Source organism: Odocoileus virginianus, chromosome 5 (assembly GCF_023699985.2).
Source record: "Odocoileus virginianus isolate 20LAN1187 ecotype Illinois chromosome 5, Ovbor_1.2, whole genome shotgun sequence".
NCBI classification, from domain to species: domain Eukaryota; kingdom Metazoa; phylum Chordata; class Mammalia; order Artiodactyla; family Cervidae; genus Odocoileus; species Odocoileus virginianus.
Window position 1 is genome coordinate 62,027,963 of NC_069678.1, and position 21,985 is coordinate 62,049,947.

The 21,985-nt window shown below is 39.2% G+C and overlaps 1 protein-coding gene across 2 annotated transcripts in view; it reads right to left on the minus strand.

Moving 5' to 3' along the window:
- The window catches only part of RAVER2 (ribonucleoprotein, PTB binding 2), a 142,168-nt gene that overhangs the window by 64,171 nt on the left and 56,012 nt on the right, over positions 1 to 21,985 (minus strand). For both annotated transcript variants that reach the window (XM_070468033.1, XM_020877771.2), the window contains exon 5: positions 10,762 to 10,888. In XM_070468033.1, the coding sequence (XP_070324134.1) occupies positions 10,762 to 10,888 (127 nt within the window). The remainder of the gene's footprint in view (positions 1 to 10,761; positions 10,889 to 21,985) is intronic.

Sequence of the window (21,985 nt, forward strand, 5' to 3'; positions counted from 1 at the left end):
GAGTTTCCTGGGGATGAGGAAAAGGGTGAGTTACAAAGAGGCAAAAGGAAAGTTTTGAGAGTAATGAATATCTTCATCGTTTTGATTATGATGATAGTTTCATAGGTCATATAAATAGCAAAGCTTACCAATTTGTACAATTTAAGCATGTGCAGATGACTGTGCCTCAATTATACTTCAGTAAAGCAAGGTGAAAGCGAGAGGAGAGTGAAAAAGGTGGCTTAAAACTCAACATTCAAAAAACTAAGATCATGGCATCTAGTCCAATCACTTCATGGCAAACAGATAGGGAAACAAGGAAACAGTGACAGACTTTATTTTCTTGGGCTCCAAAATCACTGCAGATGGTAACTGCAGCCAAGAAATTAAAAGATGCTTGCCCCTTGGAAGAAAAGCTATGACAAACCTAGACAGTGTATTAAAAAGCAGAGACATTACTTTGCCAACAAAGGTCCATCTAGTTTAAGCTATGGTTTTTCCAATGGTCATGTATGGATGTGAGAGCTGGACTATAAAGAAGGCTGAGAGCTGAAGAATTGATGCTTTTGAACTGTGATGTTGGAGAAGACTCTTGAGAGTTCCTTGGACTGTAAGGAGATCCAACCAGTCCATCCTAAAGGTAATCAGTCCTGAATATTCACTGGAAGGACTGATGCTAAAGCTGAAGCTCCAAGACTTTGGCCACCTGATGCGAAGAACTGACTAATTAGAAAAGACCCTGATGCTGGGAAAGATTGAAGACAGGAGGAGAGGGGAATGACAGAGGACGAGATGGTTAGATGGCATCACTGACTCAATGGACATGAATTTGAGTAAGCTCCGGGAGTTGGTGATGGACAGGGAAGGCTGATGTGTTGCCGTCCATGGGATCGCAAAGAGTCAGACAGAACTGAGCAACTGAACTGAACTGAAAGCTGCTAAAACTACAATTTAGACTATAAGTTACAATATGTACATTATACTGCATTTTTTTAAGGTAGTTCAAAGGTCTAGATTGAAAAGAAAAGATCAGTATGGTTCAAGTAACATAAAGTGGGTGCGGGAGGAAAATCAACCTGATGGTTATGCACAGATTAGATTAGACAGAAAAGAAGGCAGACAAGAAAGGTAGTTGAAAATTTACAGACTAGATCATATATAACCAGGTATGTATAAGTCATGCAACAGAGAGGTAAAGGAAGGAATTTAATCAGTAAACAACATTTAAGGACTTTTTACTCTAAATAGCAGGTCTGTTCTAGGTAGCTGAGAGGAACAGAACAGATAAATCTTTGCCTTTATGGAGCCTTCTGTGTTCTAGTGGAAGAAAAGGCAATAAACAAGTAAATATGTGTCAGTTACTTGGGAAAAAAAAAGATACAATGAGCAAGAAGTAAGGCAAGGGTTTAAATACAAATATATCACATAGGCACACTTCAGAGACATTGAAGATTTGGTTCCAGGTCACTCCAATAAAGTGACTACCGCAGTAAAGTAAGTCACACAATTTTTCTTTGTTTCCTGATACATATAAAAAAGTTAGGTTTATGCTACATATCTAAAACGATGTATATACACCTCAGTTTTAAAATGCAAACCATCATCTGACAAAGCAGTGTTGCCACAAACCTTCAATTTTTAAAAAAAACACAGTATCCGTGAAGCACAATAAAATGAGGCACACTTGTATATATATGTATCCTATGATATAAGGATAATCTCTGAGAATTATGACCCTTTGTAACTATTTTAGTTTGCTCAGAGGCCTCTGTGAAGTTTACGCTGTAATAAGGAATATAGTTAAGATACGGTAATAAACACAGTAAGGAAAAAACAAATGAAAAGTTACTGATTAACAAGACAGTTTTTGTTTCCTGAACAGCAACAAACTTTCCACACATTCTCCAGAAGCTCTGCCTGTGTTCAAGTAAGGTATTTAACCCTCTTCCCTTCCCATTCTAAATAAAGCAAAAGTTATCAGTGTAATACTGAAATATCCTTCTTAAAATTGTAAAAGGAGCACTGAAGTGAAAAAAGTATAATCTCATATGGTCATAGACCAACCTGAGGAGAAAAGCAGAGGGGGAGAATACATATCCTTAGATAAAAAGAAGAGAAAAAAAAATTGGGGGGAGAAGTTACTAAAGATAGCCCAGGTGTGAACTATTACTTTCTAACAGACCCACAAGTGTAATATACTTCTTTAAACACTGATACAATCTTGGACTGTATTAATAGAAATATAATGATGATAGGAAGGAAATCCCACCGCATTCTGTGGTGATTAGAACCCACAGACAGGGTAAATTTGTCTGTGTACAGCATTCTGCAGGGCAACCCAGATAACCTATCTAGGAGAGGAAAACCTGCTGGGGGCTCTGGAGAGCATATCCTATGACCTGCTATGGAAAGTCAAGAACAGAACTATAGTTTATGAAGAGGCAGAAGAGGTGTATAAAGCAAACTATACTCAATACTTTGTAATAACCTGAGGGAAAAGAATCTGAAAGAAACAGATACACATGCATAACTGAATCACTTTGCTGTCTACCTGAAACTAACACAACACTGTAAATCCACTATACTTGAAGAAAAAAGTAAAATTAAAATAAATAAGATGGTTATAAAAAGAGACTGCTATTTATATTTTCATCTTAAAATGTAAAAATATTTAGTTTTATCAATTCTTAATACATGGGTTGACAAAGGTGCATTTATGTAACTGACACATAAGTGATACCTAAACTGTATATATTTGGGTTCCACTAAAAATATACTTTACTGATAGAATGTATAGACAAAAATAAACAAAAGGAGACCACTGGTCTGCAGAACAGAAAACAAAGAAAATCAAAGATGATTACAGTTTCATGATAGTTATCTCCATACATTAGAAGGCTATTCTTACGGAAGAAGGATAGATTTATTCTATGTTTCTTCATAGGAAGAACTAGAATAAGCAGCTAAAAGCTAAAAATTAAAATCTAATAAAAGAAAAAACCTAGTAATTAAACTTGTCAAACCAGGGAATAGTTGCCTTGAAATGAGCTGCTTATGCTTTGAGTAGTCAAGACATACAAAGGATATCTCTATACCATTAAAACTGCAGGAGGTTAAAGCTTTATCTTTAAAACCTCATTTAACTCAGATGACCATTTTATCTACTACAGTGGGCAGGAATCCCTTAGAAGAAATAGAGTAGCCATCATAAGTCAACAGGAGAGTGCAAATTGCAGTACTTGGATGCAACCTCAAAAACGACAGAATGATCTCTGCTCCTTTCCAAGGTAAACCATTCAATATCACAGTAATCCAAGTTTATGCCCCAACCAGTAATGCTGAAGAAGCTGAAGTTGAACGGTTTTATAAAAACCTAGAAGACCTTCTAGAACTAATACCCAAAAAAGCTGTCATTTTCATTACAGGGGAGTGGAATGCAAAAGTAGGAAATCAAGACTGGAATAACGGGCAAATTTGGCCTTGGAATACAGAATGAAGCAGGGCAAAAACTAACAGAGTTTTGCCAAGAGAATACACTGGTTATAGCAAACACCCTCTTCCAACAACACAGGAGAAGACTCTACACATGGACATCACCAGATGGTCAATACCAAAATCAGACTGATTATATTCTTTGCAGTCACAGGTGGAGAAGCTCTATACAGTCAGCAAAAACAAGACTGGGAGCTGACTATGGCTCAGATGATGAACTCCTTATTGTCAAATTCAGACTTCAACTGAAGAAAGCAGGGAAACCACTAGACCATTCAGGTATGACCTAAATCAAATCCCTTATGATTATACAGTGGAAGTGAGAAACCGATTCAAGGGATTAGATCTAATAGACAAAGTGCCTGAAGAACTATGGACAGAGGTTCGTGACATTGTACAGGAGGCAGGGATCAAGACTATACCCAAGAAAAAGAAATGAAAAAAGGCAAAATGGTTGTCCAAGGAGGCCGTACAAACAGCTGAGAAAAGAAGAGAAGTGAAAGTCAAAGGAGAAAAGAAAAGATATACCCATTTGATAGTAAGGAGAGATAAGAAAGCCCTCCTCCGTGATCAATGCAAAGAAATAGAGGAAAAGAACAGAATGGGAAAGACTAGAGATATCAAGAAAATTCGAGATACCAAGGGAACATTTCATGCAAAGATGGGCACAATAAAGGACAGTTAGTATGGCCCTAACAGAAGCAGAAGATATTAAAAAGAGGTGGCAAGAATACACAGAACTGTACAAAAAAGGTCTTCACGACCCAGATAATTACAATGGCATGATCACTCACCTAGAGCCGGACATCCTGGAATGTGAGTCAAGTGGGCTTTAGGAAGCATCACTACAAACAAAGTTAGTGGAGGTGATGGAATTCCAGTTGAGCTATTTCAAATCCTAAAAGATGATGTTGTGAAAGTGCTGCACTCAATATGCCAGCAAATTTGGAAAACTCAGCAGTGGCCACAGGACTAGAAAAGGTCAGTTTTCATTCCAATCCCAAAGAAAGGCAATGCCAAAGAATGCTCAAACTACCACACAACTGAACTCATCTTACATGTTAGTAAAGTAATGCTAAAAATTCTCCAAGCCAGGCTTCAACAGTACCTGAACCATGAACTTCCAGATGTTCAAGCTGGATTTAGAAAAGGCAGAGGAACCAGAGATCAAACTGCCAACATCCGTTGGATCATCGAAAAAGCTAGAGCATTCCAGGAAAACATCTACTTCTGCCTTATTGACTATGCCTAAGCCTTTGACTGTGTGGATCACCATAAACTGTGGAAAATTCTTCAAGAGATGGGAATACCAGACCACCTGATCTGCCTCCTGAGAAATGTGTACGCAGGTCAGGAAACAACAGTTATAACTGGACATGGAACAACAACTGGTTCCAGATCGGGAAAGGAGTACATCAGTTCAGTTCAGTTCAGTTGCTCAGTCTTGTCTGACTCTTTGCGACCCCATGGACTGCAGCACACCAGGCCTCCCTGTCCATCACCAACTCCCGGAGTTTACTCAAACTCATGTCCATTGAGTTGGTGATGCCATCCAACCATTTCATCCTCTGTCGTCCCTCTCTCCTCCTGGCTTCAATCTTTCCCAGCATCAGGGTCTTTTCCAATGAGTCAGTTCTTCACATCAGGTGGCCAAAGAATTGGAGATTCAGACTCAGCATCAGTCCTTCCAATGTATATTCAGGACTTATTTCTTTAGGATGGACTGGTTGGATCTCCTTGCAGTCCAAGGGACTCTCAAGAATCTTCTCCAACACCACAGTTCAAGAGCATCAGTTCTTTAGTGCTCAGCTTTCCTTACAGTCCAACTCTCACATCCATACATGATTACTGGAAAACCATAGCCTTGACTAGACGTACCTTTGTTGGCAAAGTAATGTATCTGCTTTTTAATATGGTGTCTAGGTTGATCATAACTTTTCTTCCAAGGAGTAAGCATCTTTTTATTTCATGGCTGCAGTCACCATAAGCTGTATATTGTCACCCTACTTATTTAACTTATATGCATAGTATATCATGTGATACGCTGGGCAGGATGAAACACAAGCTGGAATCAAGATTGCAGGGAGAAATATCAATAATCTCAGATATGCAGATGACACCACCCTTGTGGCAGAAAGCAAAGCAGAAATAAAGAGCCTCTTGATGAAAGAGAGTGAAAAAGCTGGCTTAAAACTCAACATTCAGAAAACTAAGATCATAGCATCCAGTCCCATCACTTCATGGCAAATAGATGGGGAAACAATGGTAACAGTGACAGACTTTATTTTGGGGGCTCCAAAATCACTGCTGATGGTGACTGCAGCCATGAAATTAAAAGACACTTGCTCCTTGGAAGAAAATTTATGAACAACCAAGACACCATATTAAAAAGCAGATACATTACTTTGCAAACAAAGGTCCATCTAGTTAAAGCTATGGTTTTTCCAGTAGTCATGTATGGATGTGAGAGTTGGACTGTAAAGAAAGCTGAATGCTGAAGAATTGATGCTTTTGAACTGTGATGCTGGAGAAGACTCTTGAGAATCCCGTGGACTGCAAGGAGATCTAACCAGTCCATCCTAAAGGAAATCAGTCCTGAGTATTCACTGGAAGGACTGATGCTGAACCTGAAACTCCAGTATTTTGGCCACCTGATGTGAAGAGTTGACTCATTGGAAAAGACCCTGATGCTGGGAGGGATTGGGGGCAGGAGGAGAAGGGGACGACAGAGGATGAGATGGTTGTATGGCATCACCAACTCAATGGACATAAGCTTGAGTAAACTCTGGGAGTTGGTGATGGACAGGGAGGCCTGGCGCGTTGCAGTCCATGGGGTCGCAAAGAGTCAGACACGATTGTGCGACTTAACTGAAAGTCATCTAACTCTGAAAAAAAAATTGTAGGAGGAATATTTGACTGCATAATAGGCTGAGCTGGACACCTCTGAAGATACTTGTTACATATAAATAATTGATGATTATATGAAGTACTTAATACAAACATTGTTGGTATCATAAAGAATTTAACTGCTCTTTGTCTTTGGTTCCTGGAGGGGAAACTCAAACCCTTGGAACCTCCCAGGGGATAGGAGTGTTTTTGTTATGTTAATGAATGAGGTGAGTCAGGGTAGGCCTCTACATGCCTTCAGAATGGGGACTGGTCATACCTGAAAGATCTAACATATGACTAGAAAATGGAGGCTTTGAGCCATGTGATATTGAGGAAGGGGATAGATGGGCCCCTAGGTGAACAGCTGGTGTTTGTCAAGTAGAGTAAGATTCAAGCCTTCTTCTTACCCAGACACTCCAAAGACAAAGACAGTGGCACAGGCTGAGTTCTGCTAAAGCAGAGAGAGAAGGTGCCTGAGGTCAAGGAAGACTTCCCTGTCTGCATGTGTGCAGGAAGGCTTCTCAGGGGGTCAGAAAGGGAGGGGGCCTCACCCCATAATAACTGTGGACATGTACCCATAGGCCTCTGTGGTAGGATCCATCTTATCAAAATGTTGCTCACACATCTGGGGGGAGGGTCCAAGGATCAGTCAGGTGTGAAGAAAGAAACAAGATAATTGGCCAAGAAGGACTGATGCTGAAGCTGAAACTCCAATACTTTGGCCACCTCATGCGAAGAGCTGACTCACTGGAAAAGACCCTGATGCTGGGAGGGATTGGGGGCAGGAGGAGAAGGGGACAACAGATGATAAAATGGCTGGATGGCATCACCAACTCGATGGGCATGAGTTTGAGTAAACTCTGGGAGTTTGCTATGGACAGGGAGGCCTGGCGTGCTGTGATTCATGGGGTCGCAAAGAGTCGGACACGACTGAGAGACAACTGAACTGAACTGAACTGAAACCTCGAATAGCCAAAGCAATTTTAAGAAGAATGGAACTGAAGGAATCAATCTGCCTGACTTCAGACTATACTACAAAGCTATAGTCATCAAGACAGTATGGTACTGGCACAAAGACAGAAATATAGATCAATGGAACAAAATAGAAAGCCCAGAAATAAATCCACGCACCAATGAACACCTTAGCTTTGACAAAGGAGGCAAGAATATACAATGGAGAAAAGACAATCCCTTTAACAAATGGTGCTGGGAAAACTTATCAACCACTTGTAAAAGAATGAAACTAGAATACTTTCTATCACCAGACACAAAAATAAAATAGATTAAAGATCTAAACATAAGACCAGAAAGTATTAAACTCCTAGAGGAAAACATAGGCAAAACACTGACATAAATCACAGCATGATCCTCTATGACTCACTTCCCAGAGTAATGAAAATAAAAGCAAAAATAAACAAATGGGACCTAATTAAACTTAAAAGCTTTTGCACAACAAAGGAAACTATAAACAAGGTGAAAAGACAGCCTTCAGAATGGGAGAAAATAATAGCAAATGAAGCAACTGACAAAGAATTAATCTCAAAAATATAAAAACAGCTCCTGCAGCTCAATTCCAGAAAAATAAATGACCCAATCATAAAATGGGCCAAAGAACTAAACAGGCATTTCTCTAAAGAAGACAGAGATGGCTAAAAAACACATGAAAAGATGCTCAACATCACTCATTACCAGAGAAATGCAAATCAAAACCACAGTGAGGTACCATCTCATGCCAGTCAGAATGGCTGCTATCAAAAAGTCTACAAACAATAAATGCTGGAGAGGGTGTGCAGAAAAGGGAACCCTCTTACAATGTTGGTGGGAATGCAAGCTAGTACAGCCACTATGGAGAACAGTGTGGAGACTGCTTAAAAAACTGGAACTAGGACTGCCATATGACCCAGCAATCCCACTGCTGGGCATACACACTAAGGAAACCAGAACTTAAAGAGACACGTGCACCCCAATGTTCATCACAGCACTGTTTATAATAGCCATGGCATGGAAGCAACCTAGATGTCCATCGGCAGACGAATGAATAAGAAAGCTGTGGTATATATATATATATATATATATACACAATGGAATGGAATGGAAAGTAATGGAATATTACTCAGCCATTAAAAAGAATGCACTTGAATCAGTTCTAATGAGGTGGATGAAATTGTAGCCCATTATACAGAGTGAAGTAAGTCAGAAAGAAAAACACCAATATAGTATACTAACACATATGTATGGAATTTAGAAAGATGGTAACGATGACCCTATTTGCAAGACAGCAAAAGACACAGATGTAAAGAACAGTCTTTTGGACTCTTTTTGGGAGAAGGCGAGGGTGGGATGACTTGAGAGAACAGCACTGAAACATGTATATTATCATATGTGAAACAGTCTAGGTTCGATGCATGAGACAGGGTGCTCAGGGCTGGTGCACTGGGATGACCCTGAGGGGTCGGATGGGGAGGGAGGTGGGAGGGGTGTTCAGGATGGGGAACACATGTACACCCATGGCTGATTCATGTTAATGTATGGCAAAACCCACTATAATATTGTAAAGTAATTAGCCTCCAATTAAAATAAATTAATTAATTAAGAAAAAATAATAATTGGCCAAATGTAAACAAAGACCAGGAAACAATGTTCTACGTGACTTAAATCACGTCTTCACTGCACTCCTCACTGGGTGTGTATTTCTGCCTTGTTTATGTCTTAAATACACTATTTCTCCATGTGCTCTCCCATACATTGTGCTGTAACTCTAATAATAAACTTTATACCTGTTTTTAATAGTTTTTGCCTCCTTGAAACATTCTTGCTTTCAAATGGGGGAAAGAGACAGGGTCATTTTGCCTCGAGCCCCTAGATCCTGGTGGCCTGGTGGCTAGGATTCCTGGTTTTCATTTAGGTTTCCTAGGTTCAATTCCTGAGTAGGGAACTAAGATCTCTCTTCAGGACTGCTGTCTCTCCAAGATAAGTATTAGCCTAGCCTCCTGACCTCCAGGAAGAGGAAGAGAACTGCAGATAAGAGTTCAATAACATGGCCAGTCATGCCTACATATAAAACCCCCATAAAACCTCTAGACACTGAAGCTAGTTCAGTAGAGATCTCTGGTTAATTAATACACTGGTGTGCTGGGAGGCAAATGTGCTCTGATCCTACAGGGAAAGAACATAAAAGCTCTGCAGTTAGGACCTATGAGCCACGACCCTAAGTCTCTTAATTACGCTGTTTCTGAGTTACATCTTTTTGTAACAAAATTGTAATTGTAAGTACAGTGCTCTCCTAAGTTATGGGACTCTATAGACTCATTGGAGAAGATCCTGATGCTGGGAAAGATTGAAGGCAGGAGGAGAAGACGACAGAGGATAAGACAGTTGGATAGCATCACCAACTCGATGGACATAAATTTGGGCAAGCTCTGGGAGTTGGTGGACAGGGAAGCCTGGCGTGCTGCAATCCATGGGGTTGCAAAGAGTTGGACACAACTGAGCAACTGAACTGAACTGAACTGAACACATTATTGAACCTGCGGTGTCACAGGAACCCCCAAATTTGAAGCGAGTTAGCCAGAACAGGCCTGGAGATCTCTGTAGTGTGGCTAGTGTCTGAAGTAAGGGCAGACCTGTTGGGGACTTAAGCCCTCACTCATAGCATCCATGCTAACTCTAGGTAGTTAGTGCTACAATAGAATTGTAGTATGCTAGTTGGTGTTAGACCAGTTGGAGCTGAAACAGAATAAATACATTTAATCTAAACATTTGTAATCTAAAGCTTAATGTTGAATACAGGCATTCATTTCCGAATGATAAAGTATACATTTTGTGTATGTACAGCTATGCATTTCAAAAGGCAAATAAACTCCTCCAATGAATACTAAATAGATATTTAATGCATGCCAGTATTACAACAATTTCCACAATACTAAGAAAATGATATTGTTTTCATAATTTTCAACAAAGTAAAACAATTTCACAATGAAAAAAAGAAGATAACAGCACAGAGGAAACTGATCTTTAGCACTTTCCAACAAAGTAATTCTGCCAAAAATATTACATAGAAAAGTATCATATCCTTTGCTAAAATGAGCTGTAACAATGTAGTGTGTTAAATATTACCTTATTAAACCATGTGAAACCTGGTTTAGAAATTCATGGCAACCAGTAACTACACTTGAAGGTTTAATATTTAATACTTAGTTTTTAAAAAATCAGGAAATCCATAAGCAATTTGTGCCTACCAAAAACATTATGAAAACATAATTTCACCTCAGATTAATTAAAATTCATTGATAAATTCTAGAAAAAATAAATACTGTGGACAAATTTAAAGGTGTTTTTCATGTAAAACAGTACAATTAACAAGCCAATATTCTACATGTCATTAGTACACGTGATGCTTACCTGGTTTAACAGTCCGCCCACAGAGCTGGGGTTGTAGAAGAATTTGCAACATGGCAGGGTTGTTTAAACTTTTCATGATTTGCACTGGATTTGGCTCTGGAAGTAAGCCCTTTTGATTACTGTGCCTCTTTGATGAATACAGAAATACAAAAATAAGAACATGAATACAGAAATACAAAAATAAGAACAAAAGTAAGCACAAAGATGAAACTGTAAAGGCTTTTTTTTTCCTGGAAATTCTCATTTGTCTGATAAGATCTATTTTATAATAAACACAACTTGTTTTATGTCATACACTTGTATACATTCTACCACAATTCCTAATTATATATAAGATACTCTAAGATATGAGTTTCCCTGGTAGCTCAGCTGGTAAAAAATCCGCCTGCAAGGCAGGAGACCTGGGTTTGATCCCTGGGTAGGGAAGGTCCCGTGGAAGAGGGCATGGCAACCCACTCCAGTATTCTTGCCTGGAGAATCCTCATGGACAGAGGAGCCTGGTGGACAGCGGTCCATGGGGTCACAAAAAGTCAGACACGACTGAGCAACAAGCACAGCACAGCATTCTAAGATATTCATGCAACATACACCGAAATCCTCAGAGAAGGTTTCAGTGAAACAGAAATGGCTTTAAGAGAACTAACAATTTAGTCAGATGAATCTCTTCATGCAAGGGGCAAGATATCAAGGGAATCTGAATTTACTAACAGGGAGGTAACCTGACACAGTATGAATACTTTGATACTACAGAAGAATCTTACTATAATGTTAATCTCAAGTTTAATGATGTGGGATGCTTTACAAAGCAATATTTTCTTATAATTAAGGTCTTGATTCATTAATCTTCTAATATGAAACAAAGATGAATGGGCTTTATATACATATAACTGGGTAGCTAAACATACGACATTGTTCTCAGGTTTTAAAAACCAGCTCTCCTTGTCCATCCTCTAGGCCCTCAACGTCTACACACTCACACACAAGGAAGCCAATTGCCACCCCGCTACCAAAAGAAATATGCAATCACAGAACAAAGTAACTAGACATCTGGAAAATGCAGCCACAAAAACTAAAGGCAACAAACCGAAGCACCTATAAGAGACGATAGGAAATAATAAGAATGGTAACTAAACAAAGCAGGTATCCTAAAAAAAGATAACAGATTTTTATTGGTAACATGAAACACGGAGAAGTGGTTATGAAGAACAATCAATTAGAAATACGATGTGCAAAAAGCACAACTGTTTGCGAAAAAATAATAGCAGCCATCACTTACTGTATATACTTGGCATTGTTCTAAACCTGTTACATGGACTAAATCACTTAATGCCCCAAAGCAACTCTATTATACCCCCATTCTATAGGTGAGGGAACCGAAGAAACACATAAAGAATTATTCTTAACCTCCACTCTGTGCTTTAATAGATATGTTAAATAGTAGAATACATGTGACTGAAAAACAAAATAGTGATCTGAAAGGTCAGGTCAGATAAAGATCAAAGAATATATGAGCAAAGGATAAAGATGGAACTGACAACAAAATAAAATGGTAATGAAAAATGCAAACAAAAGAGAAAAACAAGGCAATGAAGAACCTGGAAGTCTTAATATCTACATAAAAGGAGTACCTGAAGGATTAGAAATGAAGGAAATCTTTGAAGAAATAATGGCTGAGAATTTCCCAGAATTAAAAAAAAACTCAAGACCACAAAATGAAAGGGTTCCAATTATGATACAGAAAAAAACACACCTGCTCACATATTTTTGGCATGAAATTAGGATCATCAAAGCCCTGCCCGCCCCCAACAGTAAAAACTTCCAGTAAGGAAGAACATATCTCAAAGAAAAAAAAAAAATCCTAAAACAAAACAAGAAGCAGATTAATATCATCTTCATTCTCAAAGTATCATCACTGGATTCAAGAAGGCAACAAATTAATATTTTCAAAGTGCTGCAGGAAAAAATCTTTGAATCTAGATTTTTATATTCAGCTAAGCTATTAAATGTGAAAAAGAAATAAAAAATATTTCCAGCCATACACAGTCTCAAAAGTTTTTACTACATGCATATCCTTTCTGAAAACAAGAATAAATGCATGACATTACATGATATGTGGAAATGAAGATATGTAATACTGTAGCTAATTTTAATCATGTGTACAAAAACAAAGCCCATAAAAACAAGCAAAAACATTAAGGTTGGGGATTGAATGGTGGTCCAGTGGTTAGGACTCAGTGCTTCACTGCCATGACCTGGGTTCAATCCCTGCTCAGGGAACTAAGACCCTGCAAGCTGCATGGAATGATGCCCCCCCACAAAAAAAGAAAAAATAAACCACAAATTAAGGCAATCTTAAAGATTTACTTAATGTATTCCCAATATGGTGGTCGATGGAATAGAAGAAAGCAGCAGGATGGAATTTAGAATGAACTAAGTGGGAAGGAAGAAAGAGATCCTGATCAGCCTTGGGTGTTGATAAGCTAGGAATAATCATCCATAGGATAAAAGAAAACATATCACTCTTTTTTTTTTTTTAACATATCACTCTTAAAGCAGAAGAAAATTCTAGTTTATTCAATAGTAAATGGGGAAAAATCATCAAGATGGCGGAGGAATAGGACGGGGAGACCACTTTCTCTCCTACAAATTCATCGAAAGAACATTTGAATGCTGAGCAAATTTCACAAAACAACTTCTGATCGCTAGCAGAGGACATCAGGCGCCCAGAAAAGCAGCCCATTGTCTTCAAAAGGAGGTAGGACAAAATATAAAAGATAAAAAGGGAGTCAAAAGAGCTACGGACGGAGACCCGTCCCGGGAAGGGAGTCTTAACAGAGGAAGTTTCCAATCACCAGGAAACCCTCTCACTGGCGGGACTGGGGGAAGTTTTCGGCATTCTAACTGGGAGGAAAAATTAAACACGGCCCACAGATTACGTGCCTAAAAGCAACTCCCAGCAGAAAAGTACCCCAGAAGCCCGTACCCTCCAGCAACAAGCGGGGCGGAACAGAGAGGAGCGGGCGGCATTGCTTAAGGGTAAGGACCGGCCCGAAGACCCTGAGAGCAATCGGAGGGAGCTTTTGTAAACTGTGGGATAGCAAGGGACAAAATTAACTGGCCCGAACACACTGCCGGCGGTTCGCAAAACAAAGGGACTGAGAATCTCCAGAGAAGAGCCGGCCCATCCCCGCTGGAGGTAGGAGGCAGGGGGGAGGGGAAAAGGGCAAACAGCCCCTGAGAAGCCACCCCCTCCCACACTGCAAACAGGCCTCTGGGTTCCTATCTAAAGACTTCCTGAGACCCGACTGGCGGCGCGCGCTGGGGCCGCGGAGGGAAAAAGCGCGCCGTACCCGGGGAGAGTGCGCCCAAGCCTCTGGCTGCCTGGGCCGCTCGACACGGAGAGAAAAGGCGCGCCACATCCGGGGAGAGTGCGCCCAAGGCTCTGGCTGCCTGAACCGCTCAGGCCGGGGAAGGCACAAAACGCAGGCGCAACCGAATCTGCGCTTTTGTGGAGTACCCGAAAACTGGAACCGCACTCAACACAGGGCCCGCTCCAAACAGAGCAGCCGGGAGCCTGAGCAGTGCAGACGGCGAAAGCACTGACACCCGTGAGTGGGGCAAACCCAGTGTGACCGGAACACGGTGAGTGCTATCCACACAGAGCGGTATCTGTCTGCAGCGCCCCGCCCTCCCAGTAGCAGGACTGAACTGAACTAGCGAACCTAAATAAGAGATCACCTCCGCCCGCCTGTGTCAGGGCGGATATTAGACACCGAAGAGACGGCAAACAGAAGCCAAATAAACAAAGGGAACCGCTTCAGAAAGGACTGGTGCAACAGATTAAAATCCCTGAAGGTAACACCGACTACACGGGAAGGGGCCTACAGATACCGAGAAGTGTAAGCTGGAGAGAGGAGCTATCTGAAATTGAACTGAACCTATGCTGACCGCAACAACTCCAGAGAAATTCCTAGATATATATGTACATATATTTTTTTAATTAAAAAAAAAATTTTTTTTCTTTCCTTTTTTAAATTTTTTATTTTTTCTCTTTTATTTTCTTTTAAAATTCCCTATTACTCCCCCATTACTCCTCAACTTTCATTTTCATATATTTTTTTAATTAGGGAAAAAAAATTTTTTTTTTTCTTTTTTTTTCTTTTTCTTGTTTTTTTCTCCTATTTCCTTTTAAAGTCCTCTAATACTCCTCTATTATTCCTTAATTTTCATTTTCATTTCACTATAACCTTGCCAAAAAAAAAAGAGAGAGAGAAACCCTATTTTTAAACCAAACTTCATATACAGTTCTAAATTTTTTTTGTGTTTTTGTTTTCAAATATTGTATTTCAAAGAGTCTAACCTCTACACTAGATTTTCAATCTTTGTTTTTCAGTAGTATGTGATATAAATTTTGGTCATTTAAGAATCCAGTATTCAGTTCCCATTTCTATTCAGGAGTGTGGTGATACTCTCCCACTTTTGACTCTCTGTTTTCTACCTCAGAACACCTCTATTTCCTCCATTCCCCTTCTCTTCCCAATCCAACTCTGTGAATCTTTGTGGGTGTCTGGGCTACGGAGAACACTTTGGGAACTGATAACTGCGTAGATCTGTCTCTCCTCTTGAGTCCCCTTTTTCTCCTCCTGCTCACCTCTATCTCCTTCCTCCCTCTCCTATTCTTCATGTAACTCTGTGAACCTCTCTGGTTGTCTCTCACGGTGGAGAATCTTTTCACCATTAACCTAGAAGTTTTATTATCAGTGCTGTATAGTTGGAGAAGTCTTGAGACTATTGGAAGAATAAAACTGAAATCCAGAGGCAGGAGACTTAAGCCCAAATCCTGAGAAGACCAGAAAACTCCTGACTACATGGAACATTAAGGAATAAGAGACCATCCAAAAGCTTCCATACCTACACCAAAATCAACCACCACCCAAGAGCCAATAAGCTCCAGTACAAGACATACCACGCAAATTCTTTAGCAACGCAGGAACATAGACCTGAGTGTCAACATACAGGCTCTCCAAAGTCACACCTAACACAGAGACCCATCGCAAAACTCATTACTGGACACTCCATTGCACTCCAGAGAGAAAAAATCCAATTCCACGCACCAGAATGCTGACACAAGCTTCCCTAACCAGGAAACCTTGACAAACCAATCGTCCAACCCCACCCACTGGGTGAAACCTCCACAATAGAAAGGAACCACAGACCACAAGAATACAGAAAGCCCACTTCAGACACAGCAATCTAAACAAGATGAAAAGGCAGAGAAATACCCAACAGCTAAAGGAACATGAAAAAAGCCCACCAAGTCAAACAAAAGAGGAGGAAATAGGGAATCTACCTGAAAAAGAATTTAGAATAATGATAATAAAAATGATCCAAAATCTTGAAAACAACATGGAGTTACAAATAAATAGCCTGGAGACAAAGATTGAGAAGATGCAAGAAATGTTTAACAAGGACCTAGAAGAAATAAAAAAAAGTCAATTAAAAATTAATAATGAAATAAACGAGATCAAAAACACTCTGGAGGGAACCATGAGTAGAATAACAGAGACAGAAGATAGGATAAGTGAGTTAGAAGATAAAATGGTGGAAATAAATGAAGCAGAGAGGAAAAAAGAAAAAAGAATCAAAAGAAATGAGGACAACCTCAGGGACCTCTGGGACAATGTGAAACGCCCCAACATTCGAATCATAGGAGTCCCAGAAGAAGAAGACAAAAAGAAAGGCCATGAGAAGATACTTGAGGAGATAATAGCTGAAAACTTCCCTAAAATGGGGAAGGAAATAGCCAACCAAGTCCAAGAAACCCAGAGAGTCCCAAACAGGATAAACCCAAGGCGAAACACCCCAAGACACATATTAATCAAATTAACAAAGATCAAACACAAAGAACAAATATTAAAAGCAGCAAGGGAGAAACAACAAATAACATACAAAGGGATTCCCATAAGGATAACAGCTGATCTATCAATAGAAACCCTTCAGGCCAGAAGGGAATGGCAGGACATACTTAAAGTAATGAAAGAGAATAACCTACTACCTAGATTACTCTACCCAGCAAGGATCTCATTCAGATATGAAGGAGAACTCAAAAGCTTTACAGACAAGCAAAAGCTGAGAGAATTCAGCACCACCAAACCAGCACTCCAACAAATACTAAAGGATCTTCTCTAGACAGGAAACACAGAAAGGTGGTATAAACGTGAACCCCAAACAACAAAATAAATGGCAACGGGACCATACCTATCAATAATTACCTTAAATGTAAATGGGTTGAATGCCCCAACCAAAAGACAAAGGCTGGCTGAATGGATACAAAAGCAAGACCCCTATATATGCTGTCTACAAGAGACCCACCTCAAAGCAAGGGACACATACAGACTAAAAGTGAAGGGCTGGAAAAAAATATTCCACGCAAACGGAGACCAAAAGAAAGCAGGAGTCGCAATACTCTTATCAGATAAAATAGACTTTCAAATAAAGGCTGTGAAAAGAGACAAAGATGGACACTACATAATGATCAAAGGATCAATCCAAGAAGAAGATATAACAATTATAAATATATATGCACCCAACATAGGAGCACCGCAATATGTAAGGCAAACGCTAACGAGTATGAAAGAGGAAATTAATAGTAACACAATAATAGTAGGAGACTTTAATACCCCACTCACAACTATGGATAGATCAACTAAACAGAAAATGAACAAGGAAACACAAACTTTAACGGACACAATGGACCAGCTAGACCTAATTGACATCTATAGGACCTTTCACCCCAAAACAATCAACTTCACCTTTTTCTCAAGTGCACACGGAACCTTCTCCAGAATAGATCACATCCTGGGCCATAAATCTAGTCTTGGTAAATTCAAAAAGATTGAAATCATTCCAGTCATCTTTTCTGACCACAGTGCAGTAAGATTAGATCTCAATTACAGGAAAAAAATTATTAAAAATTCAAACATATGGAGGCTAAACAACACGCTTCTGAATAACCAACAAATCATAGAAGAAATCAAAAAAGAAATCAAAATATGCATAGAAATGAATGAAAATGAAAACACAACAACCCAAAACCTATGGACACTGTAAAAGCAGTGCTAAGGGGAAGATTCATAGCATTACAGGCCTACCTCAAGAAACAAGAAAAAAGTCAAATAAATAACCTAACTCTACACCTAAAGCAACTAGAGGAGGAAGAAATGAAGAACCCCAGGGTTAGTAGAAGGAAAGAAATCTTAAAAATTAGGGCAGAAATAAATGCAAAAGAAACTAAAGAGATCATAGCAAAAATTAACAAAGCTAAAAGCTGTTTTTTTGAAAAAATAAACAAAATTGACAAACCATTAGCAAGACTCATTAAGAAACAAAGGGAGAAGAACCAAATAAACAAAATTAGAAATGAAAATGGAGAGATCACAACAGACAACACTGAAATACAAAGGATCATAAGAGACTACTACCAGCAGCTCTATGCCAATAAAATGGACAACTTGGAAGAAATGGACAAGTTCTTAGAGAAGTATAACTTTCCAAAACTGAACCAGGAAGAAATAGAAGATCTTAACAAAATGATCACAAGCAAGGAAATAAAAACTGTAATCAGAAATCTTCCAGCAAACAAAAGCCCAGGACCAGATGGCTTCACAGCTGAATTCTACCAAAAATTTAGAGAAGAGCTAACACCTATCTTACTCAAACTCTTCCAGAAAATTGCAGAAGAAGGTAAACTTCCAAACTCATTCTATGAGGCCACCATCACCCTAATTCCAAAACCAGACAAAGATGCCACAGAAAAAGAAAACTACAGGCCAATATCACTGATGAACATAGATGCAAAAATCCTTAACAAAATTCTAGCAAACAGAATCCAACAACATATTAAAAAAATCATACATCATGACCAAGTGGGCTTTATCCCAGGAATGCAAGGATTCTTTAATATCCACAAATCAATCAATGTAATACACCACATTAACAAAATGAAAGATAAAAACCATATGATTATCTCAATAGATGCAGAAAAAGCCTTTGACAAAATTCAACATCCATTTATGATTAAAACTCTCCAGAAAGCAGGAATAGAAGGAACATACCTCAACATAATAAAAGCTATATATGACAAACCCACAGCAAGCATCACCCTCAATGGTGAAAAACTGAAAGCATTTCCCCTGAAATCAGGAACAAGACAAGGGTGCCCATTCTCACCACTACTATTCAACATAGTTTTGGAAGTTTTGGCCACAGCAATCAGGGCAGAAAAAGAAGTAAAAGGAATCCAGATAGGAAAAGAAGAAGTGAAACTCTCTCTGTTTGCAGATGACATGATCCTCTACATAGAAAACCCTAAAGACTCTACCAGAAAATTACTAGAGCTAATCAATGAATACAGTAAAGTTGCAGGATATAAAATTAACACACAGAAATCTCTTGCATTCCTATACACTAACAATGAGAAAACAGAAAGAGAAATTAAGGAAACAATACCATTCACCATTGCAACAAAAAGAATAAAATACTTAGGAGTATATCTACCTAAAGAAACAAAAGACCTATACATAGAAAACTATAAAACACTGATGAAAGAAATCAAAGAGGACACAAACAGATGGAGAAATATACTGTGTTCATGGATTGGAAGAATCAATATTGTCAAAATGGCTATACTACCCAAAGCAATCTATAGATTCAATGCAATCCCTATCAAACTACCAACGGTATTTTTCACAGAACTAGAACAAATAATTTCACAATTTGTATGGAAATACAAAAAACCTCGAATAGCCAAAGTAATCCTGAGAAAGAAGAATGGAACTGGAGGAATCAATCTGCCTGACTTCAGACTCTACTACAAAGCCACAGTCATCAAGACAGTATGGTACTGGCACAAAGACAGAAATATAGATCAATGGAACAGAATAGAAAGCCCAGAGATAAATCCACGAACCTATGGTCACCTTATCTTCGACAAAGGGGCAAGGATATACAATGGAAAAAAGAACCTCTTTAACAAGTGGTGCTGGGAAAACTGGTCAACCACCTGTAAAAGAATGAAACTAGAACACTTTCTAACACCATACACAAAAATAAACTCAAAATGGATTAAAGATCTAAATGTAAGACCAGAAACTATCAAACTCCTAGAGGAGAACATAGGCAAAACACTCTCCGACATAAATCACAGCAGGATCCTCTATGACCCACATCCCAGAATTTTAGAAACAAAAGCAAAAATAAACAAATGGGACCTAATGAAACTTAAAAGCTTTTGCACAACAAAGGAAACTATAAGCAAGGTGAAAAGACAGCCCTCAGATTGGGAGAAAATAATAGCAAACGAAGCAACAGACAAAGGATTAATCTCAAAAATATACAAGCAACTCCTCCAGCTCAACTCCAGAAAAATAAATGATCCAATCAAAAAATGGGCCAAAGAACTAAACAGACATTTCTCTAAAGAAGACATACAGATGGCTAACAAACACATGAGAAGATGCTTAACATCACTCATTATCAGAGAAATGCAAATCAAAACCACAATGAGGTACCATTATACGCCAGTCAGGATGGCTGCTATCCAAAAGTCTACAAGCAATAAATGCTGGAGAGGGTGTGGAGAAAAGGGAACCCTCTTACACTGTTGGTGGGAATGCAAATTAGTACAGCCACTATGGAAAACAGTGTGGAGATTTCTTAAAAAGCTGGAAATAGAACTGCCATATGACCCAGCAATCCCACTTCTGGGCATACACACCAAGGAAACCAGATCTGAAAGAGACACGTGCACCCCAATGTTCATCGCAGCACTGTTTATAATAGCCAGGACATGGAAGCAACCTAGATGCCCATCAGCAGACGAATGGATGAGGAAGCTGTGGTACATATACACCATGGAATATTACTCAGCCATTAAAAAGAATTCATTTGAATCAGTTCTAATGAGATGGATGAAACTGGAGCCCATTATACAGAGCGAAGTAAGCCAGAAAGATAAAGACCATTACAGCATACTAACACATATATATGGAATTTAGAAAGATGGTAATGATAACCCTATATGCAAAACAGAAAAAGAGACTCAGATGTATAGAACAGACTTGTGGACTCTGGGAGAAGGCGAGGGTGGGATGTTTCAAGAGAACAGCATTGAAACATGTATATTATCTAGGGTGAAACAGATCACCAGCCCAGGTTGGGTGCATGAGACAAGTGCTCGGGCCTGGTGCACTGGGAAGACCCAGAGGGATCGGGTGGAGAGGGAGATGGGAGGGGGGATGGGGATGGGGAATACATGTAAATCCATGGCTAATTCATTTCAATGTATGACAAAAACTACTGCAATGATGTAAAGTAATTAGCCTCCAACTAATAAATGGAAAAAAAAATAGTAAATGGGAAACAAAAATAAAGGAAAAAGGTTTAAAGACAACATGATAAGTGTTAGCAAAGAGAACAGAGGTTCCTCAAAAAATTAAAAACAGAATTACCATATGACCCAGCAAGTCAACTTCTAGGTATTTAACCAAAGAAACAAAAAACCATAACTCAAAAAGATATATCGACCTCCATATTCATTGTTGCATTATTTACAATAATCAAGACATGAAAACAGCATAAGTGTCCTAAAAATTGATGAATGGATAAAGAAAATGTGGTCAAAGTGAAGTCGCTCAGTCATGTCCAACTCTTTGCAACCCCATGGATTATAATCTGCCAGGCTCCTTCATCCATGGAACTTTCCAGGCATGGACACTGGGGTGGGTTGCATTTCCTTCTCCAATGGGTCTTCCCAACCCAGGGATTGAACCCAGGTCTCCTGCACTGCAGGCAGATTCTTTACCACCTCAGCCACCAGGGAAGCCCTGGTGAAAATGCGGCATGTATATGTATATAGACAATGGAGTACTATTCAGCCACAAAAAGAAGGAAATCTTGTCATTTGTAACAAAATGGATGAACTTGGAGGGCATTATGCTAAGGGAAATAAGTCAGACAGAGAAAGCCTAATAGTGTATGATCTCACTTATATGTAGAATCTCAAAACAAAAATAAACCAAAACCACAGATACAGAGAAGAGATTGACGGTTGCCAGAGGGCCTGGGTGAAGGGTGAGTGAAACGGCAAAGGGGGTGAAGAGCACAAACTCCAGTGTGAAGCCATGAGACCGTAACGTACAGCATAGTGACTATGACTACCATTCAT